Source organism: Centruroides sculpturatus, unplaced genomic scaffold (assembly GCF_000671375.1).
Source record: "Centruroides sculpturatus isolate CEXI.00-Female unplaced genomic scaffold, Cexi_2.0 scaffold23, whole genome shotgun sequence".
NCBI classification, from domain to species: domain Eukaryota; kingdom Metazoa; phylum Arthropoda; class Arachnida; order Scorpiones; family Buthidae; genus Centruroides; species Centruroides sculpturatus.
Window position 1 is genome coordinate 456152 of NW_019384313.1, and position 11325 is coordinate 467476.

Sequence of the window (11325 nt, forward strand, 5' to 3'; positions counted from 1 at the left end):
AAAATTGTTCTAACACCGAAATTTCTACTTAATTACCTGTAATGTTCTTAATGAACCATCACTCGTTTCTTTAAAAATTCCAAACGCTTTAATGAGTCGTTACCAATTTTAATTTTGCATTTATCCTATGCCTACATTTATAAATTTATATATTGGTTTTTACTAATTAAATTAATTCATTTTGATTTAATATAGGGCCTATATTTAATAATCTACTTGCATGCAAAGGGATAAATTATTTCATTCGGTGATCTGGAATGAATTGATTAATTATATAATTCATAATAATAAATAGCCAAACTTCGATATAACAATGTTCTAAATAACTTATGAATACTTACTTGTTAAAGAATCTTTCCCAATTATATCATTAAATTACATGACTTTCAAACTCTCAAACTGAAACTTGTGTAGATATTACTATACATAAATCTAATTCTTTGAGGTATTTAGCGCTATTTTTTGTTTAGAAGTAAACAAGTTTTGGTGCTAAATCGTGGTTTTGCGGTATTTCCTAATAATTTAGCAAGAAAGAAATAAAAAAATCACTGTATTCAAACTTAATCCATGATATTCGTATGATCTACCTAGTTAAATACCGTCTATATATTGTTAATTTTAAGATTCATTTCTTATTTATAAGAGTTATCTTGTAATTAAAGTTAAATGAATTTCATTTTAATTGAATTATAAGACTTTGTCATCACTGTCATGGAGTTAAAACGTTCTCATGTAGTACACAATTGAATGAGGTAAGAACATGTTAACTCAGTTTCTTTGTTGAGTATTTCTACAAATATATGGCAGATATAATTTTCATATTCATAATTTATAACTTCTGACAGACTAGACTATCAACCTGTAATATTATTGTGATCTGTCCTAAAATATAGAGGAAATTCGGAATTTTAGAGTAATTTTTCTAGAAATTTGTAGAAATGTGATAACATCTTCTTGTGTCAATGCTTCAATTGCCATTCTTTAGAAGCTTCAGGCGGGAATACAATTTAGAAAAGGAATTTCAACAATTATTTCCATATAATTTTTGTTTAAATTCATTCATTTATTCTTATTAAAATTATTAAAATATGAAAGTTATTAGCAAAAATATTTGACAAGCATTGTTTTACGATGTTTTTAAATAACTAAAACAAGTTTAATCAAATTATTATAGATTTTATTTTTAAGTTTTGGATATCAATTTAATAATACAACTCTGATTATTTTTATCATTTCTTTATTCTTTTAATCAATAACCATTTGTTATGTGTTTCTCACTTATGTAGAATAATCAAAAATATATTAATTAATTTTTATATTATTAAATACTCTTTTAAAATATTATTTACAATTTTATAATGTTAAAAAGTTTTGAATATTCTCTAAATATTAATTTTATTATTAGAATTATTTATTTATTTATTTATTTAATTAGACATACTAGGCAGAGTCCATGATGCGGGGTATACAATAATTCGTTACATGTACATTACGAAAAAATATCATAATCCATCCATTATTACAGAGAAAATTAACATATACATAAATCAAAACAAAAATTANAACTATTTTTTAATAATAAAATTAGCTCAAAAATGTATATTCAATTCTAAAATGTAGAAGAAATATAAGCAAATGTAGTCATTACTTATTCGAAATATTTACTTCTATTCTTGTATGGAAATCAATTTTGTAAATTGGAAAAACTTTTTGATTTACGAATATTTAAGTTTATTCAGAACATATGTCCTTGGGGACTTATTAATTAAACTTAAACATGTGAAGTTTTGAGAAGTAACCAAGATATATATATCAATTTTTCTATTCCTCTCGCCTAGAAAAGCTTTATATTTCATGTTTCTTAGAGTTAAAATTGTTTTTTCTCATTGAAGATTAATCTAAAATATAGGTTTGTATTATTTTTTTCATAATGAATTTTTAAACAGATTTATGTAAGATCGTATGTTATAAAATACTTAAACTTGAAGCTCTTACCTTAAATTTTGTTGACAATCAATTTTTTACTATTAAAATTTATTAAATTCTTATATTTTAGAAATTTTTATACATTTTTTTGAGTATTTAGATGAAATGCAACTTATAAAAATTAATAAATTTAATAAACTTTGATATTTTAATAATAAATTTTATATACTCATTGATCTGTGTATAGCCTATATTTCCATTGAGTAAAAATTTAACCTAAAAGAAATACAGTAGAACCTCCATTATCCGGACCTCTATTATCCGGATTTTCGATTATCCGGATTGTTCAAAATAAACAAAAATTTTACGAATTTGCTGATTTGCACTTGGCGAATTACGACACTGTTTTACGAAATACTGTTTATGTTTATGTACGTGATGGAATGCATAACTTTTTTTGTTTCAACAACGTCTCACCCAGCACAGTGGTCGTAAACTCTTAAATATATTTTACGTAGTAATAAAAATATAACTTGACATACGTATTTATAAATAATTTATATTCAAATTACATCATTTCTATGACCAAGGGCGGCGTAAGGCATNTCTTTTGAATATAATTTTCGACCAAAACAACAAAATTTATTTATAAATAATTTTCTTAATTAATGATTGTCTTTATATCATTTAGTAACTAGTAACTAAGACACTTAGGTTTTAGAATAGTGAGCATTATATAAATTCCATATAAAAGGTGATTTTGTTAAATTTTGGAAATGTGATTTATTAAAAAGTTTTCAAAAATATCTTTTGAATATAAATTTCGACCAAAACAACAAAAATTATCCAGCAACGAGTTGCTTAACTTTCCCGGAGACAACATTTAAAACTGCGTGTGGTGCTGTTATGATATTTTATTGAAAAACTTTTATATAATTAAGTATTATAAAACAGTAATAAGCTTAGTTTTGAGAATAGGGATGAGTTTTATTAAAAACATTGTAAATGCTAATAACGAGTAAAATCTTCATTAAGTTCGACTCTACTCAGGATATGTCACACAACCTTCTCTCCACTTTTAACTATCAAAATTTAATACCATCAACGCCCCTAATAAAGGAACCTTCCTACAAAATTTCAGAAATTTTCGACAAAAGACATGGGTTATTAAGCTTCAAATTGGGTAAACAAAACTGTGTCCCCCACACACAGTAACATCCATATAGAAAACACCCGCGAATTTTTTTTATTTCTTGACGTTTCAAAATCCCGTGTCCAAAATCGGAAAAATCTTGGGGAGGGTCATTTTCTTTACCAATCGCCATACTTTCCCCCTGTTATATATAACATAGCTAAGTAAAAAAATTCGTGAAATAATAGAGATAAGAGCTTACTTTCTTTAACCCTTCACTTTCTTACTGTTTTTCACTGTTTTAGGTGCATAGAAAGTAAGAAGAATATCATAACTAAAATAAATTATTATTCCAAATCGAAGAATATTACCATTATTTTATATAAAATTTAATTAAAGCAACTGATAGACGGATAAAGAATATTATATTATAAAGTTTACTTGGCTATAAATGTTCAAGTAGCTCTTCTACAGATAAAATTACGATTTTACAAAAATAGAAAGAAAGAGAAAATCCGATTAACATCAAACAATAGATTATTTAAAGTCTTCTGATTATTCTTTTAAATGCATCCGATTTTTAAAAGTGAAGTTTATTAAACTGAATTTATTACAGAAATAATTTATTTGCTAAAATATTAGAATATATTTTTATATATTTCTTAAAGAAAAAATAAGAAATTTATTTAACAGTTATATTTATAGAAATTTTGAAAAGTTACGATACGTTCGATAAAAGATAAAATGGAATTCAAATTGCATCCTGACAAGTGTAATTTATCCAATTCTGAACATACGTCATCGCCAAACTGAGAATTTATTCGTGTTGAATGTAATTTTATAGAGAATAAAATGAAAAAAAAAATTTATTTGAGACAACAATATTACTCAATTTGATAAAACTTTATAAACAGCTTTTTATTATTTATGCTTATATTTGTAAGCATCACTATCAACATCGGAGAATGTATTCTATATCAAACGAGAACACTACATTTAAATTTAATAATTGCTTATTAAAGTTAGCAAGGCTTTTGCACGACTTACTCTAGCTTAAAAATATAATAGCATCAATGCCCCATATACAGAAGTCGTCTTGCCAAATTTAAAAATCTTTAGTACACGAAGTCTTCAGATATAAAGCAAAATACAGGTCAATACACAGCACATACACGTACTGTACACATCTACATACATATAGAATATTCTTACTTTTTTCGTTTTTTTTTTTAATCGGGGGCCTTTAAATTTCGAGAAATCAAACAATTCTGAGGGTTCAAATTTGACTGAGTACAATACTTTTTCCTCTTTTAAAATGAGTAATGAATAATTAGTTTTTTTATACATTAGTTAAATAAATAATAATATCTTTATTAGGAAGTATAATTTACACTAAGTAAATTTTATTTTTCATACATGTAATTATTATATAAAAGATATGTGATGATGCCAATAGTAAACATGCTAGATCAAGTATTTATAGAAAGTTGTTAATGATACAAGAAATATAGAAATTCTAGTGATGTAGAGGAAGATTTTATAATAATATTGTAGGTGAATGAATACAAATTCTACGATAAACTTCGTTCATCAAATAGTTTGCATTCTGTGATGAATTTACATAATAGCAGAGTTTAGAATTTACATAATAACAGTATAGAATCATCATAAAATAGAAAATATTATAGGCTTATTCTACAATTCTATGATAATTCAACTCTGCCATTAAGTGAATATTTAGTTTTTCTTGATAATCACGTTATATTGATATCGATATTATAATTTATTTATTTTTTCGGTTTTATTTTTTTTTCATTAATAGCATCTTCGTAGGAATCATTAGTATTTATTAACCTTTTCTTTCCTGTTTCGGTGTAATTTTTATCTTACAAACAATTTTTAATATAACTGTAAAAAATAATAATAATTTTTAATTATAATTAATTCAAAATATGAATATAAATTAAATTTAACATTAAATTTTTAAAGTAATCGTAATGGCAATAATAAAATAGTTTTATTCAATAGTTTTATAAACTTAAAAAAAAAAGTTTTAATAAAATATTTTGGTATACGTGACATCTCGTGTTTTCATTGATAACTACAATTGTAGAGTATGGTTCTATTCACGCCACGTTATTTTATTAAGTGTTACTCACGCCATTTTTTTATTATATAATAACATTACAATTTCAATTTCTTTCGTAACATTTATTGCTTAAATAACTATTCTTGACGGGCCATTTTTTCGTATTTTATTCCCAAAATAATCATTTTAAGATTTGGTGTTAGGTTATGGAAATTGAATTTCATAAAATTAAGTTTTTTTTTTTTAAAAAAATTATTTTTTGTAAACCTTAAATAATAGAATTTCCTCAACTAAATTATATTTTCGTATAAAATGATTTATTAAATCATATGAAAATATAATTTAGTCGGTAAAATTCTATTAGTTTAAAGTGTAAAGAATAATTTAATCGATTTTCTGTGTAGAAAATCTTTAATTGCTCGAAGAATTCTGTTTTTCAATCGTTGGTTCGTCGTTCCTTCTTGCCTATCAATTATATTTGAATAATGAGACTTCAACTTTAAAAATTAAGAAGCAATAATCTCAGTAATTTTAAGTAACATAAATATTGTTATCGATCATTTGATGTTCTCGAAATGTGCCTATTCAAAATAGAAAACTTAAAATATACAGTACTTCGCTTACTGTAATCAGAGCTAGGTTATTATCTTTATCTTCAGGTAAATAGGTATTTTGAAGTTGTTCTTTTGGTTTATCTGCCTCAACGTGTGACTAATAACTTACAATTGTTAACAGTCTTAACCAGTGCTTTAAGTATTAACTGTTGATTATTTTAATTAATACAGTAGTTACTGACCATTTCTTACTTCAATTACGATGGTTGAATCACTGTATATAGATTCAAAAGGCTTCTCAATAGTTAAAGGAGGAAATAATCTCTTATAAAAAGAACGTGTACATGCATTCGTACATATGTACATGCTTGGTATCTTTATACATTACACATTAATAGGACTGAAGGTTCATCCTACCATGGCAACCAATCCGGTTTCTTATGTATGGAGACTGTTGAAGTACATTGTATTAATTAATAATAATCATTATAATTAGTAAATCTTCATATTATATATTTAAAAATTGTTCTAACACCTCTTTATAATATCAGAATTTCTATTAATTGTAGTCTCGTTTACTCACCCCCGTTACACGTATTATAAGTGCAGGTGATTGCAATAAGCGACTTCTAATGAAACTAATTAGTTGACAATAAGATCTTTAAATATACAAAAAGATTATATTTTTCCTTAAAAATCGGGAATTTAATCATTTTGAAAATATAAAGTTACAAGAATCTTTAACAGAAATTACTAATTCATAAAATACAATTTTGAAGATCTTTACCATTAAATTGATTTAATATTATATACATTCTTTTTTATGTATTTATTCCGTTGAGGTTTAATAGAAATTCTAGAAACATTGTTATACTTTTCAATTTCTAGAGTCGCTGCTTCTAATAAAACTCATCACTTACTTTCATTGACACTTTATATCATTTATATAGACGTTACGTCTTTGACTTGTGTTACATTTGGACATTTGATAAAGGTTTTAGATCAATTCCAACGGTTTCAATAGAACGTTTCTCGACACCATCCGAAATTTTATTAAAATCGTTTCGTCATACCGTATTTCAAGTGTTAAAAAAAAAACTTTATTTATTGCTTATAAAAGTAAATCAAATTCCAAAATATTTTTTTTTCTTTATTATATTTATCGTTATTGTTCTATTAAAATATAATAAAACAGGAACAGGATTAATCTAGAATTCATTAAAAATAAATCAAATATAACAATAACATTTGATTTAATAATAAACAATTTAAATATCTTATTTATTTAATTAAAAATTCTATTTTTAGAAGTTATAATTATATTAAGTTAAGAATTATAATTAAAAAAATAATAAACATAATTTATAGAATAGTATTTGAAAACATTGCCCATCATAGGCGAGTAGACAAAACTGGACAGTAGATAGTTGGTCGTGGGTTCGTACCTGACTAAAAGGCTGGTCACATGAATTTTTCTGGATTTTCTTCACGTGTCGAGAGGAAGAACTGGGGATTTTTTCCACCGGAAAAAATGTAGGGCTTATAGCAGTGTTTCCCAACGTGAGGCCCACACCCCACAAGAGGGCAATTGGGTCGTTAAGGGGGGCAATTTGAAAATGGACTCGTCTAGAGTTTAAGTTAACCGTATAGCTGCTATAAATGATTGGGGGGGCATAAGAATTTTAGAAAGGCTTAGGTGGAGCATAGCACAAAAAAGGTTGGGATAAACTGGCTTATAGCGATTTCAAACCCTATAAAATTGAAGTTATTTTTATTAATAAAAAAATAAAATCTTTAAAGTTTCTTTTTATGAATAGAGAAACATTATAATATGTATTTCCTTTGTTCAAAAAATAAACGGCTAAAAGATCTCGCTCTATTCCCAGGCCCTATACAAGCTCTTACAGCTTAACACATAAATAAGGACTAGTTTTCTATAGAAAGTTCTCCCGTTTGTCATCCCCCTTGGTAGATCATCTATTAATATGTGTTGCGTTGCCGACCCATCAAAACTAAACCAAATCATATGAAAGCATTTTTAATTAAATTTAATAAAATTCAAAATAATTTTTGAGTTAAACGAACTATTTATATTATTTATTGTTAGCAGAATAACTTTAGATAAATATAACAATATTATAAATGTAAGTAAAATTAACTTCCATGCAGTTTTGAAGAATCGAGACTGAGAGTTCGATGTTATGGATCATATATATCTCTATGTAAAATTCAAATTAATTAATGAAATATGATCATTAGAGATTTATAAATAAATCTCTAATGATCATATTTATAAATAAATCTCTAATCTGTTTATTTTATTAATTTTCATATCTAATTTCCAAAAATTCTAATTTCATTAATGCATTAATAATTAAATGCCGTTTATGAATCGTTCCAAAAAGCACTAAAATAAATGGTAATCCTATTATATTGTTATGTATCAATCTTCATGATAAATTAAAAGCGAAAATAATAAATCAGTTAGACAGATTTTGACCTTGTCACCCGATTAAATTAAATAACTCCGAAAATAATTTAATTGTTCTATTCGTAATATTACACAGATACGACACGTGATGAGTTATGGTCACTACTAACTTTTGCAATTGTGTTAAAAATATTCTGTGCCTAATACTAAGTTAAATTGTGAATTATATCCTACACGTATATAAAAGCACATTTGGACTGCAATTTGAAAAAACTGTAGACCCATAAATTCTCACTGTCGTCTGTTTGTTATGTGTTCTTCCTTAATCTCGAGAACGGTGTTAGATAAATGAAAGTCAATACCAGATATAGAAAGCTTATGGCAGGAGGCTCCTATTAACTATATACGAACGTCCATGACTTAAATGCAAAAATATTTCCCCAGAATGTAGTTACATAGATAACCGGCATGACTCTGTTGTTATCAGGAAAAGTATGATGTACAGGGGCAAGACCCTACTAATTTGAGATCGAAAGCATATATTTTAATTTTAATAAATTAAAAAAATGATTGAAATTTGAAGCTCAGCATTGTGACAATTTCAGTACATAAAAACTATACAATTTTTGCTTAGATTTTCTATTTTTTTACAATTAAATATATAGATTTATTCGATGGACTGCTACTTCCGACAAACATGGTGGGATCCAAGATTAAAATTTCAAACTTTAGATCTTGATATATTATCTCTGGATTGGAAGTTCCTTCAGAAAGTGTGGACACCGGATACATATTTTCTAAATGGTAGATACTCCTATCTTCATAAAGTAACCGTCCCCAATAAGTTCGTACGTCTTAGGAGTGATGGACAGATGAAATATTCTATGAGGTCAGTTAATTAAAAAATATGACTGTCGTTATTTTAATTTAATCTTCATTTCTATAAACTAAGATACGTTACGTTTAAGTAGAATTAAGTAATTAATGTAATGATGTTAAACTATTTATTATGTTACTATTATCATCGCGTTAGATCTATGTCACGTAGAGGGAATAAAGAAAATAAAGTAACCGTAGTTTATCATAAGCAATGCTGGACACGTTAACATTTATCTGAATTAAATATGGTTTGTTGCTATGCTTTCTTCGTGCAGGAAAAATTGTTCTTATGCATTATGTGTATATATTTATCTTATTACGAGAAAAATAATAGTAAACATAATAACTTTTATAAATAATTTTTTATACAGAAATATGATATTTCTAATAATTAATAATGTAACATTTTAAGAGGGTAAAATTGTTAAAGAGTGTTGAATTAAAACATAGCTTAGGAGAAGTAATTAATAAAATTTTAATAATACAATTACAGTTAAATTTCGACTTAGCGCCATTTGTTCGCCTTGAAATTCGCCTAAATCGAGTGTGGAAGTGTGAAAATCACATAATTTGGTTATAACACTGTTATTTATAATGAAAAATCGTGCATTTAATAATTTTCGCAGATGCTAAAGGTTTTATTATTTAATATTTGTACAAGAAATCTGTTCACAACTACAGTCAAATTTCGATATACAGTAGTGTTTCATAAATAGCACCATTTTCTTAAAGCTTGTAAATGGGACTTCGCCGTAAATATTAATATATATGAGGGAAATATTCAAAAGCAACATCCTCTCAAAACACCGATGAATATTAGAAATATTCATTGGTGCTTTGAGAGGATGTTGTTTAGGAAACGCTATAGCAAGGTTGTAAACAGATCTTCAGTGTTAAATAATGAAAGCTTCAGTAACAGCGAATTACTAAATGCACGATTTTGCGTCGCAAATAGCATTGTTATCACGAAATTAACTTGTATATGAGCCTTATTATTACTCACAATTCTTAGTTTTGGTAATACTTCGATTTAGCGCCATACACGATTTATTACCAATTTCAAATGGTGGCGCTAAATCAAAGTTTAACTGTTAGATGTTTATTGATTCATATTAAGAATTATTTTGAAGTAATATATTAAATAAAATAAGTAAATTCTGTGAGTTCTACAATATATAAATTATTAAATATGTTTTATTTTAATTTATTTCATTATTATAACAATACATTTATAAATTATGAATTATATATATTTTCTCATTATAAATATGATATTTTATTATATTTTTTTCCTTTATAGTCAATTACTTTTTAAACTTTATATGTTTAAAAAGTAATTGACTATAAAGGAAAAAAATGTAATTATAGTAAACCTCTATACAACGGCCACTGACGGGAACATAAAAAAATGGCCGTTGTTTGGAGGTTATCTTGTATGAATTTGAAAAGGAAACTTTTCTAGGAAAAAAAATGGCCGCCGTTTAGAGGGTGCAGTTATTGAAGGGTGGAAGTTATTGGAAGAGTGTATTATTTAAACTTTAGTTAATATAATTCAAATAAATATATTTATAAAGTTTTTAAATAATTACAAAATCAATAAAAAAAATAAATCTCTTTAAAAATATTTACTGTATACGTAAAATTTATTTCGTTTTCTTATAAATTAACTTTTCTGGATTAATAAAAAAAAAGTGAATAAAAATAGCAATAAAAATACAAATAAATTTCATAAATAAATCAATTAAATTATCAAAATTAATCATAATTTGATATTATTTCCAAAAAATTTGAATACAGAATTATTTATTTAGATATAAAAATGGTTACAATATCAAATTTCATGTATTAATATTCATTTCAACGAATAAACTCAACTAAAATAAGAGGTTAAGAAAAGGGGGAAGTAATAAGAGAGAAAGAAAATATTTTCAAGTAGAAAACTCGTGAAATATACTATTCTTTTTCTAACATTTTCCAACGTCAAATGACACTTTCAACTTTGCAACATCAAAGTAATCACTAAATTGTAGGATGGAAAATAGATAAAATGTTTTTTTTTGCACGAAAAAAGACGAATTATTATTGAGTTTTTAATACATAAAAGTGAATTAAAACTAATTTTAATGTTAAAGAATAAATTAAAAATAAATATGATCGAATTTCCATTCTCTGATTTATCTAAATATTTATTTTAAATATTATTTTTTCGCTAAATTAAAAATTCACTTTTGTGTTTTCTTTACAATATTTTATATTTTCATAATGTCTTCGCTCTTTATTAATATGATAATTTCGTAGTACAATTTAATATATA

At 25.3% G+C, this 11325-nt stretch overlaps 1 protein-coding gene across 2 annotated transcripts in view; it reads left to right on the plus strand.

Moving 5' to 3' along the window:
- The window catches only part of LOC111622389 (gamma-aminobutyric acid receptor alpha-like), a 48621-nt gene that overhangs the window by 6340 nt on the left and 30956 nt on the right, over positions 1–11325 (plus strand). For both annotated transcript variants that reach the window (XM_023364758.1, XM_023364767.1), the window contains exon 2: positions 8798–9021. In XM_023364758.1, the coding sequence (XP_023220526.1) occupies positions 8798–9021 (224 nt within the window). The remainder of the gene's footprint in view (positions 1–8797; positions 9022–11325) is intronic.